Below are 22,631 nucleotides of genomic sequence, written 5' to 3' on the forward strand. Positions count from 1 at the left end.
TTTTCAGGGATGTACACAAAGATTGTTAGAAAAAAATAAAAATCGGGCTAGATAAAAGGGAAAGGAAAATTTGTAAGCGATTTAAAAGATAAATAAAGGCTGAAGAGCAAGGTCAGCGGCATTGAACTGCTCAAGGGTTGGAAAAACGGAATGTCAGGTGGAAGATTATTCCAGGAGTATTTGTAGAGACGGCGGGTGACAATGGCGTGACTGCCTTGTTAGGTGGATGCCCGCCTTTGGGCCTCTTCTGTTTGGTCTATTTGGGTTTGTGTGTATGGAGACAAGATTTCGGAGCTATATTCCAGCTGCGACCTGACAAGGGTCTGATATTGACTTAAGGGATTTTGAGTTGACCTTCATATTCTTGCGAAGGAAACCTATAGAGTTTGATTTTACCTATTTATTTGGGCGTCCCACGCGAGATCGTTGTGTGGGAATAGGATGTTTCCTTCTTGTGACATGGATAACTTGATACATGGAGGGCCACTTGCTAAATATACTCAAAGTAATCGACTGTGACTTATTCGCGCCGTTTTTACGTTTACGTTAGATTTACGTCACGTAAATAACGTTAAAAACAAGTTTGCTTGAAAAAAAAATCTCCCTAAAATGGGGGCTGTTCGGCCAATCCAACCCGTGACTCCAGTTAACAACCAGTATCTTGCAAGAAGATGGGATCATGAAATTTTCAATACTCATCGAAAGAAAGTTGCGGCAGGTAAGTCCATGTACTGTTCGATAAATGATTTTACTGCGTTTTTTTGGAGGAGTTTCTTGTTAGTCTAACTGAATCATTTATTATTCATCATTATTCAAAATTTATTTTTCATAGCTAAGAAACTTAATAAACCTATGACAGTATGGACATTATTAGATATGAATATTTCAAATAACACTTGATGAAAGCCTGTTGGTCAAGTACACATTGAACCGTAAAATAGTGGACACGTTTTAAAACAATGATAGACAGACATGCGAATTACGCGGCAAAACCATCGCGTATCAATAACATTTTGTTTTTGTAGATAGAGAAATCTATATGATAGTTGTTTATTTACTAAAAACGTTCTGATTCACGAAAGCTGTTAATGTTCTTTTCACACATTGCCTATTTGTTTTTACCTTTCATATTGGTGGTTATTTTTTTTTCTCAAAATTTTACATATTCTTTTTGTTGCCCAGAACGGAATGGCTGATTTATTTATTGGGGAAAAACTGATATATAAATTCAAAACTTACCAAGATATTAAAAAAGTTAATATTATCTCCTCTTGGATTCCTTTGAAAGATATTGGGCTAGAATGCACTTTACTGGTACTCACGTCTTGCTAGGATTGTAAGAGGCAGGGTGTGCTCGATACAATCGTTTAAATATATTGTAACAATAATCTATTCTTAAAAGAAAAAAGAAAAACGGGGGTGTGGGGGCGGTAATAAGAATAAATGTGGAGTATTTATTGAATGTGCGTACCGGTAAAGTGCAGGTGTCCCCGATATTGTCTTACATTTGAAAAGAAATAAGATAAAAACATTTGATGCGAAAAAAACATGTATCAAACAGTACATATATCTTACCTTACTTCTGCAATAAAAAAAGGAAAACGAAAACAAACGCGAAAATGAAAACTGTAAATAACTTCAAAGTAGATCTACCTCCCAAGTGATATGTTCAAATTGTATTTACGTGTCACCAAATATTTGGCTTGGTTGCGTTCTATGCTTCCAAAAAATCGTATTATAGAACCCAACAGTAGTGTCGTGTGGCGGACATTAAAACTCGCCTCCTTTGTTGAGATCAGGTATTCCAAGCAATATACAGAATATTCCACAAAACGAGTCTGCTATTATTTGGCTCGGTTACGTTCTATCCTTATTATATTTTATTTCTTTATAGCAAAAGCAGTTATTGACAATGATCCACCACGGGTGCATATGCACCTACATATAAAGCTGAAGAAGTTGCAGGTAAGAAACCCATTCATCTATGTTACCTTTATTTAATACGTGTACCGTGGATTATGTAATAGTTATAGTATGTGTGAGAGTGTGTTACCAGGACATATCAGAGCTAGGGGTATATCGAGGGTATTTTTCTCTGCACATATCGTCGAGACCGTAGGCACGAGCATTACATATTATAGCTGTTTTATCGCATAGTTTTATCATTAAAATTTATATATTATTTTCATTTAAATAGAGGATATTTGTTTGTTTTTCGTGAATATGGAATATATCTCACTGAGAAGTGAGAACCTTTCAAATATTTTAAAAAATGTGAAAAGTTTTCTGACTTCGAGGTGAGATATATTCCATATTCACGAAAAACAAACAAATTTTCTTTTTATTTTATGCTCAGTTACGTTGAGATGTGCATTTTACAGCTATTTTAATCTCAGCGCGGGAAACAGACGCGCGTAAACAGACATGACGTCATACGTACTGTGACGTTATAAAGACGCATACAACATAAAGTTCCATTTTATTTTATTTGTTGCTGCATAACGTTATGAAATTCTCTTTAAGTAAAATAATTTGAATCTAGAAATATACTATAAAGAACAAAGTGCGACTACAATTTTTATCCTGTTTTAAGCAAATAATTCAAAATTCATACACAATGTTTGAGAGGGCGGAGCTATATCTCTCACAGTGTGAAAATATAGATTTCGTATTTTCACAGTGTGAGTGATGAGATATGAAAATATTTAACTGATAGATAGAGGATATTTGTTTTTATTTTATGCTAACTAATGAAATACTGTATTCTATCAGTTAGATATTTTCATATCTCATCACTCACACTGTGAAAATATGAAATCTATATTTTCACAATGTGAGAGATATAGCTCCGCCCTCTCATTATATTGCGTACGAATTTCAAATTATTTTCTTAAAACAGGATGCAAATTGTTTTATTCAAAGATAATTTCATACCGTTATGCAGCAAAAAATAAAACAAATTTTCTATTTATTTTGTGTTTTTTAATGGTTTTAACAAAATTATATCCAGTTTGTCCGCGCAACGTCACGTGCATCGCATCATGACGTCATTATGTCGTGACGTCAGGATATCTTTGAAGAAAAATTGTAAATAGTTCTATTACGTTTCCTGATTTCTTTATATTTTGTTATGACAGAATGTAGATCTATATATTTATGATCCTGTTAGTATTTCTATACATCTATATCTTTACTGAAGTATATTTTGCAAGAAATTACCTATTATCTATATAGAATCTAATTCATATTCTTTTGCATTCAGGTGTAGTTCCGTACCAGTGAAAAATAAAAATGATATTTTCACTGTTTGAAACAGTGAAAATATCAATTTTATTTCACTGATAAAGGACTTCGGACACTTTCTATATGAATTTGCCTACTCCAAGAGTGAAAAATAAACCACTAAGAAATAAGTATTTAATTACATATACCATCAAAATACATATTTGAGATTATTTCTTAAAGTAAAATTTTTCAATATGTAGGCCTAATAGTTATAGTATGTGTGAGAGTGTGTTACCAGGATATATCAGAGCTAGGGGTACATCGAGGGTATTTTTCTCTGCACATATCGTCGAGGCCGGTAGGCCGAGACAGATATGTGAAGAGAAAAATAACGAGATGTACCCCTAGCTCTGATATATCCTGGTAACACACGAGCACTACATATTATAACTGTTTTATCGCATAGTTTATCATTAAAATTTATATATCATTTTCATTTAAATTTGTTTATTATTATTTTTACTCTTTTGATTCCCTTTCTGCGCCTCGCTGACTGAAACACTAAAACTTCTGTTTTAGAAAATGTGTTCCCCAGATAAAAGTACCCAACAAATTTCTGCATTGGTTTTAAATCTTTGCATTTCATTGGCCAGACATATTGTAAAACTTGTTGTTTTGTTTGTAAAAAAAAAATCAAAGAAAAAGAAACATTTGAGAAATCTCAGAATTTCATATATTTCATGTATTTCTGAATTTGGCAATAACTATCAAGTTTTTGAAATATTCTAGTTTATTTATTCTTTTACTTTATAAATGTAGGTGTTTGTGACAATTCTTTCTCTGTGAACTGTAAATTGGAGCTAAAATCATCTTTTCTTTGAAAGGAAAAAATTATACTCCCTTGATAGGGCCTCAATAGAGAAAAAGTGTTCCGATATATATCGGAACAGTTTTACTGTGCTGATATATATCGGAACACTTTTTTTCTTATGAAACTCCATAGAGATTTCCGTGTTGATATATATCGCAACAGTTTTGTAAGATATCAGCACAGTTTTGTAGTAATAATGTGTGTTACTATGTATAACATGCTGCAAAGATCAAAGGAAAATTGCCGCACTATGCGATAATTTTTCATAAAATGGTAATTTTTGCTCTAAATAGAATTACGTACCCTGTTATATACATATAAAAGCTATTTTGCTTTAAAGAACATTGTTCCCCCCGTGCATCAAAACCATATTTGACCAGCATATATAGATATTAATTAGGCCTATACACATTTTCTGTGACTATTGTGTTGATGCAAGGGGTGGAACAGTACTTTTAAACAAAAAAATATAACTACAGGGTGTTCCCAAATGTAAAGTAACCAATACTTTTTATATTCATTTTTAATAATTTGATAGTCACATATTTTTACATCTGTTTGTAACTAAAATACTATACAAATGTTTGAATGGGCACATACAGGCATGTTATACATGTAGAGTAGTGAGAGAAGCAAATACTGTTAATTCATTATTATTCATTGGGTTAAACTTTCATTCGCATATCCTGTTTGTTTGTTGTAGTAGATTGGCAAATGTGTGCTGTAAAATACTAGCAACACACCAGGTAATCTTCTGCATGCCCTCCTCGCGACGCGCACACCAGGATGTAATTTGTTTTCCATTTTGTTTTTATTATTTTTTTTTTTTTTTTGTATTTTTTATTTATTTTTCATTTCTTTATTTCTTCATCTTTTTCTGTGCATTTATATTTATTTCTTTTAGACACATACTACATGTGACACGCATTCATCACTTCATGTTCTTCCTTCAGTAAAAACTGAATTGAAGATTTTCTTTGCGGCGGACTAGGCCTAAACACAACAAAAAAAAGGGGCAATATGTGCACAGCATTTTATCTGATCCTGACTATAGTCTATCCAACAGAAATAAAGCTTGGCATTGATATGCCTGTGATGCATAGGTCAAGAACAGTAGCTTCTTGGCAGGTCATATCAGTGACGGTTTCACATTCAGTGTGATGCCACGAAAGTGATGTGTCAAGTCGCTTTCCATGCAGATGGCATATACAAATACGGTTAGACGCGAACACGAACTAAACGGTCCAGCCGAGTTTCAGGTGGAACTTTTAAGCAGCGACCTGCTTCAACTTTTCGAATATGTTTCGCCCACAACTTCAGCCCTGAATAGACAACATTATCTATAGGTGGGTTGTTGTCAGACTTATCCGGATTTAACTTTTTCCGATCCAGCTTCCTTAGGCAAGCCTCAGATAGAACTGTCATTTCGGATACATTTTTATTACATGTTTAAGCGAAATGAGCCGTGCTATGAGAAAACCAACATAGTGGCTTTGCGACCAGCATGGATCCAGACCAGCCTGAGCATCTGCGTAGTCTGGTCAGGATCCATGCTGTTTGCTTTCAAAGTCTATTGGAATAAGACAAACCGTTAGCGAACAGCATTGATCCTGACTAGACTGCGCAGATGTGCAGGCTGGTCAGGATCGATCAATGCTGGTGGCAATTGCACTATGTTGGTTTTCCCATGGCGCGGCTCAAATATTATGTGTGCCACTGGTACTTATCCTAAACAAAATCCCACCCTACGGCCTTGATAAGATTACTGACTTTTCTTATTATTAATGTTATACATCACACAAATAGCTGCCATCACTTATAACAGAGCTATACAGACATGTACATGTAATTAAATAACTACCTGAACCACTGTAATAAAACTGACCGGTCACTTATACATGTATACCTATTCACACAATGTAATGCGTCAATAACTTTACATTATGAACAGTGTATAGATAAATCAAGTACAGGATGTTTGGAAAAAATATCGTTCCCTTTTTTATTTATTTATAAGATTTTAATCTTAAAATGTTATTTTTTCCTTAAATAAACAGATTTTGTCACTTTTTTCGACTGGAATTAAAATATTTAAAACTTCCGTAAAGTGATGACATTATATTTTCACGGAAATTTAAACATTTTATTTTTTCAAGAAAATATACCCTGGCCAAGATAAAATAAGAAAAACATCTTGATAGGAACAGATAAAAAACAGTTTCTGCTATAATAAATTAACTAATACATTGGCTTATCACTGACTCGAAACGCTTTGGGTATTGTTTAAATACTTAAGGAGAAATTTGCATTTGAAATGTAGGCTAGAAGCATATGATAGTGTCCGAAGTCCTTTCAGTAGCCTATTCCACTGAAGATCATAAAATAAATGAAAATATTTAACTGATAGAATACAGTATTTCATTAGTTAGCATAAAAAAATTTGTTTATTATTATTTTTACTCTTTTGATTCCCTTTCTGCACCTCGCTGACTGAAACACTAAAACTTCTGTTTTAGAAAATGTGTTCCCCAGATAAAAGTATCCGACAGATTTCTGCATTGGTTTTAAATCTTTGCATTTCATTGGCCAAACATATTGTAAAACTTGTTGTTTTGTTTGTAAAAAAAAAAATCAAAGAAAAAGAAACATTTGAGAAATCTCAGAATTTCATATATTTCTGAATTTGGCGACAACTATCGAGTTTTTGAAATATTCTAGTTTATTTATTCTTTTACTTTATAAATGTAGGTGTTTGTGATAATTCTTTCTCTGTGAACTGTAAATTGGAGCTAAAATCATCTTTTCTTTGAAAGGAAAAAATTATACTCCCTCGATAGGACCTAAATAGAAAAAAAGTGTTGCGATATATATCGGAACAGTTTTACTGTGCTGATATATATCACAACAGTTTTTTTCTAATGAAACTCTATAGAGATTTTTGTGTTGATATATATCGTAACAGTTTTATAAAATATCAGCACAGATTTTTAGTATTAATGTGTGTTACCATGTTTAACATACTGCAAAGATCAAAGGAAAGCTGCCGCACTATGCGATAAATCTGTATTATTTTACTGAGAAGAACAATGGTCCATAATAGACATTTCTAACGTAAACGTAAAACGGAAACGGATTACTGAATCCGTAAATGTTATTTGCAAATAGTGGTCTAACGGAGATACTATTGTATTACTATTGGATGAAATTGTCTCCCATAGACCACAAATTAGCCTAAAATTTTACGGATTCAGTATTCCGTTTCGTAATTACGTTTACGTTAGAAAGGTCTATTAATATGAAATTCACTGAAAGACTACATTCATCATGTTTGGGATTTTTTTGCTAGATAAGTTCAGGCAAATGTACCAGGGTCATTCTAAAGATAGTGACAATAGCGTGCTTCTGTATAAATCTCATGTTGTACGTAGACGATACATGAATGACTCCTATATAGCCATGCAAAGTTTCATTGAAAACTATCGCATCGTTTCGGAGATTTTTAGTTTTGTATCAGATGTAGTCATATACAATAAGCAAAATACAGCTATGGGGTCATTTTTCATATAAAATATAACAGCACAATTACAGCAATTAAATTCTCAAGCCTAAATGTGATAATGAATATGGTACGCCATAACACTAAAGTAATGTTGATTTACACGCGCAGTTTGAAGCGGAGCGGCTTGCTACGATTGAGCGTGACAATAGGATCCTGCTCGAGAAAATGGCACATATCATGAGGTCGGGTGGTGCGGTGGACAACAAGAAAGAAGATTATCATCTAAAGAGGTGCAACTATTTTTAGATATATTAGCTAATGAGGTATTTATATATCCGCTAAAATCCACAAGTAGACGTGTGCTGTGTTACACCTCAAAACGAGTAGTATAGGCGCCTCTTTGCTTGTAAACAAACGGGCGCCATCTTGGATGACCTAGTTACTATAAATAGTAACTCTTTTTCGTATAAGAATTGAACTCAGTACGCATGCACAGCGGCTATTTTGAATTCTATTTTAAGAATGACTTCATAATGTTATAAATAGTAACGATCGTTATAAATCTATTTTATGACCGTCATACTGAAAAGGACATTATATACTATGAATAGAAAATGTCTCCCAGAAGTATATAGAGCTGACTTATATACCAATCTAGGGCGTGTTCGCGCACATTGAGGGTCAGGTGCTCAGCCCTAGACGGGGAGATAACGCGAAAATAAACTATTACAAGAAAATCAAACAGAATATGAATTATACTTAAACATATAAATTCATCTCAGACCTAAATGAACAAACACATTTCTTTTAAATTAAAACAGATTATATTAAAAAGCAAAGCACATTACTAATCCAAATCACATTAAAACTAAAACATTAAGCATTGTTTAAGATAAATATATGTTTAAAAAGCAAGATTTACTGAACATTACTTTTTTGTCGACAATGTGTACCCCTCGGCGTCCACTAAGTAAATGACCATGTATCTGTTTTAACAAGAGCTCATTCAAATGAACTCATAGTCTAATTTTAGAATGAACTTCTGACCTCGGTGCAACTATTATTAGCAACTGTATACCCATAGCGAAGGTCATTAATCAAACGAGTCTTTGATGGTTGAGCTTTGGTATTCATGCGTAAATTTGTACCGGATGAAAAAGTCATTAAATTCTCCATTTGGCTCTCACGCGTGAAAGTGTAATTCCTGCATCTCTGAGTCCATGTGGTAAACGCATTATCTTTTCCGGAATAGCGCTGAAGCGTGATAAAGCACTTTCTGCATCTCTGAATACACGTGGAAAACTCATTAAGTTTCCTGACTTGGAATTCACGCGTGACAAAGTACTCGATGCCTATCGGAGCAAGTATGGGGAAAACTCGTTATCTTTCACCGACTTGGAACTCGAGTGTTAGTGCCTCTGTCATACCATCAATAATATGATGTTAAAGAACATTTTGATAGTTTTCTAAAATATTTGCCAACATTTTCAATGACCATCTAGAGTTTTAGAACCGGTAAGGTACTTTTCGAGAAGGTTGCTAAATAAATTATCAAAATTAAGACGTTTTTGGGTCCATTTTTACATTTTTGGTGTCTGACATTTTTGAAAAGCCTATAGGGTGCACTTTACCAGAACCTAGGTGCCAACTGGAAATGAAGTCATTAAATTTCAAAGTCATCGTACAGGCTCGGGACCGGTAACTTTAGAAAGATCTTTTCAAGTAGGTTTGGAAAATATGTACTATTATGGGTCTGTCTCTATCCGTTGTCCAGATATTGAGGAAAAAAACCGGAATCATTTATTCGGAAACACCCGGCTTCATGCCTTTATTATTAAAGATAACCTAGGCATGTTGGGTATCTAACTGAAGGGCTGGACGAGTACTATAAGTTGGTACACTCAAACCGGAAGTGAAAGTAATCATGCGTAAAATTCACATTTTCTGCGCGTTCCCAGACTCGAACCTGGTCAAGTGAGGTATCGTTGGAAAGGTCTCTTCAAGAAGATTCGTAAAATGCACACTTTGATAATCGTATTTCCAAAAGGAACCGAATAATGAGCGAAAATCACTCAAGCGTTAAAACCCGGCTAACTCCTTCATTAATGAACAAAAGCTAGGCATGTATGGTATCTAACCAAAGGTCTCGATAAATACTATAAGGCAATAAACTTAAACCGGAAGTCAAATCACTCATGCGAGAAATATACCAAAGTAAGCTTACCCGATCCTTTCAAATATCCAAAATGGCTGTGAATGAATTTACAGGGAGAAATATAATAAATAGAGCCAAAGCAACGTTCTGATTAGTCAGTAAAGCTTATAGCAATGCTCTGATTGACTAGCGATATGACGCATTCTGATTGGTTCAGATTCTCAAAGAAATGCTAGCTTACATGTTAAAACCTGTCATTTGCGCGATAGTTTGGTTCAAAGCTGTTCCAAACCAGAGTTTCTATTTTTAACCGGCCAGTCAGAATTAATACGAATGACCATTGTTACTAAAAATACCCCAAATGAAAAGTATTTAACAGCGCTTTCATCAGACAAAATCATTCTGACCTCGGAACTGAAATCATGGAAAATAGCTCGGGAGTATTCGAGAATATGATGAATTCTTTCGCTGCTGACCTAAAGGAAGTGTGTCCAGTACATCACAAAGTATGGATTTATGAAGCGCATTTTAGTAAAGTGCATCTTGGGATTTCCACAGACACTTTTGTAGAATTATTTACAGCCTATATAAGAAACAGGACAAATTTAAATGTAGACTTCTCCATCATTCACACTGATGATCCATATAGGGACATGTGGGACAGTTTGCCTGGCGGTCATTATTTGGTGGATATGGAGTGTGCATTACGCGACTTTCTGGAAGCGAAAGGGTGTCTCTATGTTAAGTACAAGGACATAACAAAAACAAGAATACAGTTCAATATGAATTACTCTACATGGGTATATATGCTCCGACAATATATGAGTAAATATCACCCGAAAATAGAACTCAAATGGTGCGAACATAGTTTGCAACCAAATTTCTGTTGCCCCTGTAAAATCAGTACGGAACCTGAAGGACCCGAAAATATCTACATAGATGTATTAACAATGTTGTGCGATCATCATGCAAACCGAAATTGGTAAATTTTAAAGCGTGTCTGACTTCAACTTGTTGCTGAATTGTGTTGATGAATTACACAAAATTTGTGTGAAAGACAGGCGTAAGAGGCAGTTTAAATGGTGGATGTGTTACCATTGGATCTCTGTGGAAAAATATTTTCTGACTGTGTACATACCGTTTTATTACATGTTGGACTATGCCATATAAAATGGCTCTTGGCAAAATAACAGCACAAAAATCTACCAACGGCTGCATAAAACAGTGGTTAGAGCACTTCTATATCTTTTAAAGACACTTTGATCGACATGATTCGTTTTCATAAGATGAATTTGAATATTGAGGCGATCAGTGAAAGTGACTGGATGACTTATATTCCTGAGAATGAGGAAATAGCGCTTTATGTCAACGATGTGATACGAGGTGGTGGCCAAGAATTTCAATACGATTGGTTTCCAGTCCAAGAGAAGAATATTAAACATAATCTTCTTTTACTTACAAAATCTGTAGATATTATTGATGCAATTCTTCATTTAGAACTGCTAGAGACGCTTATTAAAAAGCATGATATCAATTTGTGAAACGATGTTAAAGAAATAAAATACAATAAAGGAATATGTTTTTTTTTTTTTTGTGTACACCATCAAACTTACCAGCGCTTCATCTTTTCTGTCAAATCAAATTCAAATGTATGGATTATAAATAACAAAGACATATTGTTCTTTCAATCTTTTGTTGCCAAAGTTTGTATCACTAATACAAACTACATGTATCAACTAAAATCAGACAAAATAAAGTCATCATTCAACTTCTTGCAAAGCACATCAAACGGTTTTAAAATGTCCTTCATTTTTCGTCCAGAACATTGGTTCAAAATGTAATATACGCAATACAGCCCGCATGAATGTTTGAATCTGTATCCTGTATTTGACTGAAGTTCATCCAATAACGCTGTTAATAAAGAATATGTTTCGTTCTGTTCTAATTTCGGAGGGACTGTTCGTATGGGGTCCCTCTCTTTATACCTTTACATCTATCCTTTTTTATTAATTTCCGTTTTTCATGTTCAGTCCATACGTGTTTAGCTGCAGAAGGGTCAATGTCTCGTCTCCCGCTAGCATACATCCAATCTTGTAGACTGTGTAATGGGTACTGTCGCTTCCACCAACCAAAGAACATTTTCGCCTTTTTGATGTCCTTTTCCCATTGAGATTTAGCTATTTCATACGCCGTAGCTACAGGCGATACAAATTTAAGTACTAGATGATCACTCATTTTTGTTTGTGTAACTTGTTTTTGCTTTCTTACGCTTGCTCTAAACTATTCATCATAATCCTTATCATCATCATTATTATCATCATTATTATCATCATCGTCATCATCCTTTTCTTCCCACCTTTTGTGAATCAGAACTTCATTCAAATCAGGTTTGTACATGCGAATTGCCTCAGTAATGGCTAAAGGGACGGGTAAATGCGAATTAAGGGGACGCATATTGCTACATTCACAGTTCATACAGCAATGCGGAAGGGGTGCATATTCAAGAAATCGATGATGGGAGAATAAAAAACATATTCCTAAACTGATATAATACTGATGGACACCTGTAATATTCAGTATTTTGTGGATAAGGATGTGGTACTATGAATGTAATAGGAAAACAGAGGTGTTTGTGAAAGTACATTCAACACAAAATATTAAGCTTTTGTATAAGGAAAAAACAGGTTTTTTACAATAACAGTGTTCCAAATAATGTTGAAGGGATGAGATTTTCTTTCTAACACACCAGGTTTGCTTAAACATGCAAACATTTAACGCCACGTCAGTTCAGCTCGGGATGGACGCCATATTTCTCATTGATAAAAAATGTAAACAAAAAAATCAGGGTGGGATTAGCATTGCAAGGGCATAACATGACATTCTACACAATGAATACCTTAGAACAGATATCTAAGATGCTACACAGGTCAGGCGGGTTAAATGCATAATGGCGATCACTTGAAATTCATCTTGAAAAGGTGGTTAATTTTAGTTTGTTTACATGATTTTTAATTTTCCCATGACTTCTCGGCGATTCACTGCAAATGTATTACTGCGCCGGACGAAAGGTAACTCTAATAAACAACGGGAGACAACTTAGGTGTCAGCACGTGTACGATTTTTAAAAAAAACATGTCAATGATTATAATTTCTTATCAAATAATGAATCCTATTCAGATATTCGTCTTTAATATTAGAAAATTATTAATTTCTGTGGACATTTGTCAAAAAATATTACTTACATTGGACTACTTTGCGCATCAAACTGGTTTCCGCTTCAGTTGTGAGGCACTTCCGTTATACTTTTTGACAACAATAACAAAACATTTATAAAATGAATCAATAGTCACTTATAAACCGACTGCTACTTAAATCAGTGTAAGTAAAGTTGTTGTTACAACATTATACATGTTCGTTACGTTATGAGATAAAGTTTATCTTGAACTGCATAATCCATTAATTACGTTTAGATGATATTGCATTTACAACTTATTTGACCCCATTTTTTTACGTGAATGACAGCATTCTCGTGCAACTCGTGCAAACAGAATTATGAAAAGTATGGTGGAGAATTCAAGGACAAATTATAAATGACATTAAAGTGAGGATAACTGTATATTCGTCCAGTTTTGATCATTGACATGCCTGCTGTGTATTAGTAACTTTTGTGAACAAGATTAGAATGTTACTTTTGCACATATACACATTGATTGGACCTCTCAACCAAATTTCATACCTTATTTTAGGGATTTTTAAGACAATACATTTTCAAAAGTTTGTTAAATGTGTTTTGATATTTAAGTGCATTGTAGTTCATGAATACCAAGTTAAAAATTAATAATGGCAACATTTCTAGGCCCTTATTGTAAGCCACTAGACTTCTGTAACGATAAATGTTTAATGTATTAAGGGGAATATACTCTTTTAGTTTTGGAATGTGGCATTCCTTGACCACCGTTTCTTTTCTTATGCACTACTTTGTAAACAAACTAAATAATGTGTTTTAGCTTACATATGCGAAATGAAAAGCAATACAGTGACCATATTTCACATTCTTTCTTTAAATTAGAATCTGTAGGACATTGATAAATGTTTGGACAAGGTGAAGCACTATTATTTTCGCACCAAAAAGTCTTAATTGTTGACTTTGAATGTACACAAGAAGTCTTATGTAATTCAACAATAACTTTCTTGTTTCAGTTTTCTCATTTTTATTTTAGTGAGCAATCCTTTGTGTACTTATAACAGTTGAAACAGTATCCATTTCATGTACCAAAACCTTGTACTTTTTTGCAGGTAAATTTTATCATACCCCACCCACTTTTTTCTAATTTCAAAGTATGCGTCCCCTTAAGATGTAGTCGTTCGGCCGTGTTCATTATTGATCTATACAAAGGACATCTATCCAAATAATAAATTGACGTTAATATTTCACCTAGGTAGTATATGGCCAATTTACGTATATCCGGTAGTATATCATTAATGATTTTACGTTCCCCGAGACTAGGATGACAGTTAGGATATCGTGAGACGAGTTTGATATTGGGTCATCTGGGGTCAAAAACTAGGTCACCAGGTCAAATCAAAGGAAAAGTTTGTTAACGCTCTAGAGGTCACAATTTTGCCCAATCTTAATGAAACTTAGTCAGAATGTTACCCTCAATAAAATCTTGGACGAGTTTGATGTTGGGTCATCTGGGGTCAAAAACTAGGTCACCAGGTCAGATCAAGGGGAAAGCTTGTTAACACAGTAGAGGTCACATTTATGACTATATCTTCATGAAACTTGGTCAGAATGTTAATCTTGATGATCTCAAGGTCCAGTTTGAATCTGGGTCATGTAGGGTCAAAAATTAGGCCACTAGGTCAAATCAAAGGAAAAGCTTGTTAACACTCTAGAGGCCACATTTATGACCATATCTTAATGAAGCTTGGTCAGAATGTTAATCTTGATGACCCATAGGTCAAGTTCAAATCTGGGTCAGGTTGGGTCAAAAACTAGGTCACCAGGTTAAATCAAAGGAAAAGCTTGTTAACACTCGAGAGGTCACAATTTTGGCCCAATCTTAATGAAACTTGGTCAGAATGTTACCCTCAATAAAATCTTAGATGAGTTCGATACTTGTCATCTGGGGTCAAAAACAAGGTCACCAGGTCAAATCAAAGGAAAAGCTTGTTAACATGGTAGAGGTCACATTTATGACTATATCTTCATGAAACTTGATCAGAATGTTGATCTTGATGATCTATAGGTCAAGTTTAAATCTGGGTCGGTGGGAGTCAAAAACTTGGTCACTAGGTCAAATCAAAGGAAAAGCTTGTTAACACTCTTGAGGCCACATTTATGACTGTATCTTCATGAAACTTAATCAGAATGTTAATCTTGATGATCTGTAGGTCAAATTTGAATCTGGGTCATGTGGGGTCAAAAACTAGGTCACCGGGTCAAATCAAAGGAAAAGCTAGTTAACACTTTAGAGGCTACATTTATGACCATATCTTAATGAAACTTGGTCAGAATGTTGATCTTGGTGATCTTTAGGTCAATAGGTCAGGTGAGCGATACAGGGCCTTCATGGCCCTCTTGTTTTTAGAAAACTATCCAAATGTTCTTTAACATCATATTATTGATGGTATGAAAGAGGCACTAACACTCGAGTTCCCAGTCAGGAAATTTAATGTGTTTTCCCCATACTTGCTCCGATAGGCATCGAGTACTTTGTCACGCGTGAATTCCAAGTCAGGAAACTTAACGAGTTTTCCACATGTATTCAGAGATGCAGAAAGTGCCCTATCACGCTTCAGCGCTATTCCGGAAAACATTATTATTTTTCAACGTGTATTCAGAGATGCAGAAGGTGCTTTATCACGCTTCAGCACTATTCCGGAAAAGATAACGCGTTTACCACATGGACTCAGAGATGCAAGAAGAACACTTTCACGCGTGAGAGCCAAATGGAGAATTTAATGACTTTTTCATCCGGTACAAATTTACGCATGAATACCAAAGCTCAACCATCAAAGACTCGTTTGATTAATGACCTTCGCTATGGGTATACAGTTGCTAATAATAGTTGCACCGAGGTCAGAAGTTCATTCTAAAATTAGACTATGAGTTCATTTGAATGAGCTCTTGTTAAAACAGATACATGGTCATTTACTTAGTGGACGCCGAGGGGTACACATTGTCGACAAAAAAGTAATGTTCAGTAAATCTTGCTTTTTAAACATATATTTATCTTAAACAATGCTTACTGTTTTAGTTTTAATGTGATTTGGATTAGTAATGTGCTTTGCTTTTTAATATAATCTGTTTTAATTTAAAAATAATGTGTTTGTTCATTTAGGTCTGAGATGAATTTATATGTTTAAGTATAATTCATATTCTGTTTGATTTTCTTGTAATAGTTTATTTTCGCGTTATCTCCCCGTCTAGGGCTGGGCACCTGACCCTCAATGTGCGCGAACACGCCCTAGATTGGTATATAAGTCAGCTCTATATACTTCTGGGAGACATTTTCTATTCATAGTACATAAAGTCCTTTTCAGTATGACAGTCATAAAACAGATTTATAACGATCGTTTCTATTTATATCATTATGAAATAATTCTTAAAATAGAATTCAAAATGGCCGCTGCGCATGTGTACTGAGTTCAATTCTTATATGCAAATGAGTTACTATTTATAGTAACTAGGTCATCCAAGATTTTGCCCGTTTGTTTACAAGCAAAGAGGTGCCTATACTACTGCAACGCATTTTGGTAGTCACTACCAAACTTCGGCCGAGTTTTGGTAGCGACAAAATGCGTTGCAAGGGTATATAAAATGTGTTAAGGATCATGGAATGGAACGTATTTTGGTAGTTTTTTTCTACATCAGAGGTTGTGCTCATTTTTACATTACGCACAAAAGAGAGAGATAAATGGAGGGAATGCTCCTATAAAAATGGTGGGGAAGGGGGTTCGGAGTTCCCCTCCCGAGATATAGTTTTCGTATAAAACAACCAAAATGTAGATTCCTGAGCGTATGAAAGGGGCATCAAACGACTCTTCCTGTGCAATAACATTGTATTGAATTGTTGTTTTAATGTGCTAGTATTGTCGGAGGGATAGTCCACCGAGACTTAAAGCACGAATATGTTGAATTCTGTAAAACGAAGTATAAATGTGAGGATGGTACGTGGGTCCTCCACCTAGATATTTTTTAAAACATCCAACATAAACATAAATGATGAATTCTGTGCGTGTTTTAAGAGTCTTAGATAAATATTTCCGGCAAAAAAGAGTTTTTCTCTTTAAAGGTTAAGGGTTTCCGTTATATTTTCAAGGTCAAATGGTCAAGGTCGGATGGGCGAATAAGTTCCATCATCACTCTTGGAAACAATTTTGTCCATTTGTCATAAAATATTCATTTTGTAAATCATGAGATTATTATTAATACTGTTTTGCGTTGGATGTGTACATATCCAACGCATTTTGGTACTACATTTTTTTTTTAAACTACTAAATTGCGTTGAGTGTAACGCATTTTGGTAGTGACTACAAAAACTCGGCCGAATTTTGGTAGTGACTACAAAAATGCGTTGCTACCATTTTGAGGTGCAACAGTGCTGTGTGTTTCCCATTTCTAGTATTGCAAATATCTTGTTTTGTACATTTATCACAGATTGCATGGAATAAAGTAGTCCGACTTTTTATTCACTGAAAGGTTCGAGTAGGAAGCTCAGTGGCGAAAATAATTTATTGTGAATAATGTATATTTCTTTTTGGTGTGAAATGTATGATTTTACATACGTTAAAACAGACACATATATTGTATATGCGTCTACTTTCAGTTTAAACAAGATAAAGAGACAGCGGGAACTATTGAGAATAACGCATGAGAATCTCGCTATCCTCAAACGCTTGATGACAAAAGATCCACACTACAACCACAAGAAATGGAATCTACAATGGCAGGTATTGAAATTTTATCATTCTAACCATTTAAGGAATAATATATAGCAAAACCATATTTATAGGTTATTAGATTTGTATGGAGAAATATGTACAAGTTCTCAGTGGAACTATTGCGCGACTTCAGGAGCGCAAAATTATTCCGCGGAATTTCTCGATGTAAATCTAATAATCTTTTTATTACATAAGCATTTATATTTAAAGTTATGACAAAAATGATATAGAATTGTTCTTAAGTCCGAGTAAAACTGAAAAAAATCGTCGTAAAAGTACTTTTAAACGCAACGGGATACATGGAACTGACGTCAAGTCACACATCCGATATGAAATTTGAACATCAATATGGAAAAATGTTGACGTTTTAGGATCTATTGAAATTTAACGGAGTTTATAATGAGTATGTTACGGTGTTCCATTAGGGCCAGCGCCTGCTCCCTATGAAGGGCGAAGGTACGACGGTACGATGGCGAAGGTACGACGGTACGATGGCGAAGCGCGACAGTACGACGGTACGATGGCGAATCGCGACAGTACGATGGCGAAGGTACGACGGTACGATGGCGAAGAGCGACAGTACGATGGCGATGTCGATTTATCGAAGTTTTAATTTACTTCAGCAATCGATCATCATGGGCAGTACCTTACAATGTTTCCATTTTTTTATAATGTTTTCAGGTTAACCAGCAGTATTTGGTGAATATTTCAAAGTACTCTCATCCCTGGCGCCAAGAACAGAGTCCTTATATATCACAAATTGAAAGACAAAATATGGCCAACAAACTGATCAACAAAAAGGTAACACACTTATTTGGACTTATGTTTCTACTAACTCTTAGTACAGATGTTGTGCAACAATTCTTCTACGTGCTGTTCTAAAAAGAAGTTGTGCCACAGTTTCTACTTGCCGTTCAGTTTAGCTGTTGTGTCACAGTTTCTACTTGCCGTTCAGTTTAGCTGTTGTGCCACAGTTTCTACTTGTTGTTCAGTTTAGATGTTGTGCCACAGTTTTCTACTTGCCGTTCAATTTAGTATTGTGCCTAAGTTTTCTAATTGCCGTTCAGTTTAGATGTTGTGCCACAGTTTCTACTTGTTGTTTAGTTTAGATGGTGTGCAACAGTTTTCTACTTGCCGTTCAATTTAGATGTTGTGTCACAGTTTTCTACTTACTGTTCAGTTTAAATGCTGTGCCACAGTTTTCTATTTACTGTTCAGTTTAAATGCTGTGCCACAGTTTTCTACTTGCTGTTCAGTTTAGATGTTGTGTCACAGTTTTCTACTTACTGTTCAGTTTAGAGGTTGTGCCAGTTTTCTGCTTGCCGTTCAGGTTAGATGTTGTGTCACAGTTTTCTACTTACTGTTCAGTTTAGATGTTGTGCCACAGTTTTCTACTTACTGTTCAGTCGAGATGTTGTGCCACAGTTTTCTACTTGCTGTTCAGTTTAGATGTTGTGCCACAGTTTTCTACTTACTGTTCAGTTTAGATGTTGTGTCACAGTTTTCTACTTACTGTTCAGTTCAGATTCTGTGCCACAGTTTTCTACCTGCCGTTCAGTTTAGATGTTGTGCCACAGTTTTCTACTTACTGTTCAGTTCAGATTCTGTGCCATAGTTTTCTACCTGCCGTTCAGTTTAGATGTTGTGCCACAATTTTCTACTTGCCGTTCAGTTTTGATGTTGTGCCACAGTTTTCTACTTGCCGTTCAGTTTAGATTTTGTGTCACAGTTTTCTACTTACTGTTCAGTTTAGATGTTGTGCCACAGTTTTCTACTTACTGTTCAATCGAGATGTTGTGCCACAGTTTTCTACTTGCCGTTCAGTTTAGATGTTGTGCCACAGTTTTCTACTTGCCGTTCAGTTTGATGTTGTGCAACAGTTTTCTACTTACTGTTCAGTTGATGTTGTGTCACAGTTTCTACTTACTGTCAGTCAGATCTGTGCCACAGTTTTCTACCTGCCGTTCAGTTTAGATGATGTGTCACAATTTTCTACTTGCCGTTCAGTTTTGATGTTGTGCCACAGTTTTCTACTTGCCGTTCAGTTTAGATGTTGTGCCACAGTTTTCTACGTGTTCTGTAAAGAAGTTGTGCCATAGTTTTCTACGTGCTGTTCAACAATGTGAAGTGAAGGAGAACATAATCCCCTCCCCTCCCCCCATACAACACTTTGTAATTTTAAGGTTTCTACACACAATACCTGCCTGCTTAAATTTCTTCAGCCATTCTTGGATTTCGACTGATTTCTCTCATGGTTTTGAGTTTAAGTATTAAGTTTTTACACACGACTCATGGAGCCTCTATAATTTACATATGTCCCTCTCCGTTCCCTCAGTTGTCAGTTGCATGTCTGCTGGCTGGCGATGACGTGAATCTCTTTTGTCGCCCTTTATGTGGTGTCACTTATCCTTTTTACTTTTTAAATAGTCTGACTTCTGCATTTTACATTCATTTCAGGCATAATATGCTTTTTATACCCGTATTCCAAATAAAGCGAAATTGCCTTTGGCAAAAAAAAATTCAGACATACGGTCTTCTTTGGTCCACGTATTCACATATCGACGTCCAAGAAATAAATGGCAGTGCTTTTGAAACAAGGCAATCTAAAGACAGCTAAATCCCCCGCCACTGCATATGGATAGTGAACGTCTTGATGAGTAATCCTTGACCCAAATTTATGAAATCCTTCAAGGGTTAGGAGATACAGAGCTGAACCTTGACTTCAGTTGTGACCTTGACCTTGAGTTGACATGGCTGACTCAATGAGTTCTTGATGAGGTGATCATTTGACCCAAGTTTGATGAAATCCTTCAAGGGGTTTAGGAGATACGAGTGACACAAAATGGAAGGCTCAAACTCGACCTTAGTTGTGATTTTGACCTTGAGCTGGCATGGTTGACTCATAAGTTCTGCACATCGTTTTGATGAGGTTATCATTTTACCCAAGTTTTATAAAATTCCTTCAAGGGGTTTAGGAGATATAGAGCGGACACGAAATGTAAGGCTCAAACCTTTGACCTTCAGTTGTGACCTTGACCTTGAGCCGACATGGCTGACTCATAAGTTCTGCACATTGCCTTGATGAGGTGATCGTTTGACCCAAGTTGGATGAAAATTTTTCAAGGAGTTTAGGAGATATAGAGCGGACACAAAATGGAAGGCTCAAACCTTTGACCCTAAGTTGTGACCTTGACCTTGAGCCGGCATGACTGACTCATGAGTTCTGCACATCGTCTTGATGAGGTGATCATTTGACCCAAGTTTTATAAAATTCCTTCAAGGGGTTTAGGAGATATAGAGCGGACACAAAATGGAAGGCTCAAACCTTTGACCTTGAGTTGTGACCTTGACCTTGAGCCGACAAGGCTGACCAATGGGTTCTGCACATCGTCTTGATGAGGTGATCATTTAACCCAAGTTTCATGAAAATCCTTCAAGGAGTTTAGAAGATATAGAGCGGACACAAAATGGAAGGCTCAAAACCTTTGACCCTAAGTTGTGACCTTGACCTTGAGCCAGCATGGCTGACTCATGGGTTCTGCACATCGTCTTGATGAGGTGATCATTTGACCAAAGTTTTATAAAATTCCTTCAAGGGGTTTATGAGATATAGAGCGGACACAAAATGGCAGGCTCAAACCTTTGACCTTGAGTTGTGACCTTGACCTTGAACCGACAAGGCTGACTCATGGGTTCTGCACATCGTCTTGATGAGGTGATCATTTGACCCAAGTTTCATGAAAATCCTTCAAGGGGTTTAGGAGATATGGACCGGACACGATTTTGTTACGGACGGAAGGACGGACGGACGGAAAGACGGAAGGACGGAAGGACGGACGGACGCAGACCATTCCTATAATCCCTCCGCCACGGCGGGGGATTGAAAAAAAAGTTCGTTTTGTTAAAACTGTTCTTTGCCATTCTGAATTCTGAAGCCTCATCACTAAAGCATGTACCGATTGTCATATATTTATCGAGATGAACTTATCTTAAGAAACTGTACGTACGCCTTTTTATAACCATCTGTAATGAAATGTCGTATAGATCTACTACTTACGACAAATTTATTATGTAAGTTTTGTATCCAAAAACACATAATACAATTTTGCGTTGTCGTATGTTGTTAATGCGGCATTTTATTCCAGCAGATATTTCTCAAACTGAACAAAAATGGTCGTAAGCATCAGACACGAGCTTTTGTTAACGTATTAATGAAATTTACAATTTTTGGTTCAAAAGGGGTCACATTATATACATGGTTTTATGTTCAAATTATGACCATTTGAAATCTATGGGTCGTAATAGGTGGCCTGAAATACTTACGATCTTTTACATCAATATTTCAGGTGCATTCTCCAGTCAAATCAAAAACAACTACACCAAACCCCGGAACTCGCAGTGTAGGAAGGACTCCGAATCCGGTCAGAACACCAGTACGTAGCGACACTAGCATTCGTAGAACTTCAGCAAAGTCGACGGCAAAGAAAACCTCAACTCCGACGGTTGATGTTTCGGAAACGCCGACGGTTGAAGTTTCGGTAACGCCAACAATTGAAGCCAACAATTGAAGTCGTGGTTGATTGTGACGAATGTGCTACTCCAATATTCGATATCAATTTTGCATAGACAGTAACGCTTTCTTTCGTTTTTTTTTCTGTTTGAAACTCTATGAATATAAAATAAAAAAGAATGTTTTTATTGATTTTAGTCTCCTTTTCATGACATGGCATCCCCCATCCAAAATAGCCGGAAAGGAAAAGAGCAATACTGTCCAGTTCGACCCTCGGACAATATGAACTTTCTCCGTAATGAAAGAGCAAAAGTTGATACATCTGAAGTCATTCACCAAACACCTCAGCCATGGACATATTGAACTTTCAATTTTTCCAATAATCGGTATTATCGGTTTTTTGACACATTAAATAAAGGAT

The 22,631-nt window shown here is 35.7% G+C and overlaps 1 protein-coding gene across 1 annotated transcript; it reads left to right on the forward strand.

Annotated features, from left to right (window-relative positions):
• Positions 1–552: 552 nt before the first annotated feature.
• LOC123535933 (sperm axonemal maintenance protein CFAP97D1-like) lies at positions 553–22,402 on the forward strand. Its single transcript, XM_053529193.1, has 6 exons — positions 553–718; positions 1,895–1,965; positions 7,764–7,885; positions 17,586–17,709; positions 18,382–18,501; positions 22,047–22,402. Exons 1-6 carry the CDS (start codon positions 610–612, stop codon positions 22,266–22,268), a joined length of 768 nt encoding a protein of 255 aa, XP_053385168.1. The 5' UTR covers positions 553–609; the 3' UTR covers positions 22,269–22,402.
• The last annotated feature ends 229 nt before the right edge of the window (positions 22,403–22,631 follow it).

This window comes from Mercenaria mercenaria, chromosome 17, assembly GCF_021730395.1.
Source record: "Mercenaria mercenaria strain notata chromosome 17, MADL_Memer_1, whole genome shotgun sequence".
In the NCBI taxonomy this organism is placed as follows: Eukaryota; Metazoa; Mollusca; class Bivalvia; order Venerida; family Veneridae; genus Mercenaria; species Mercenaria mercenaria.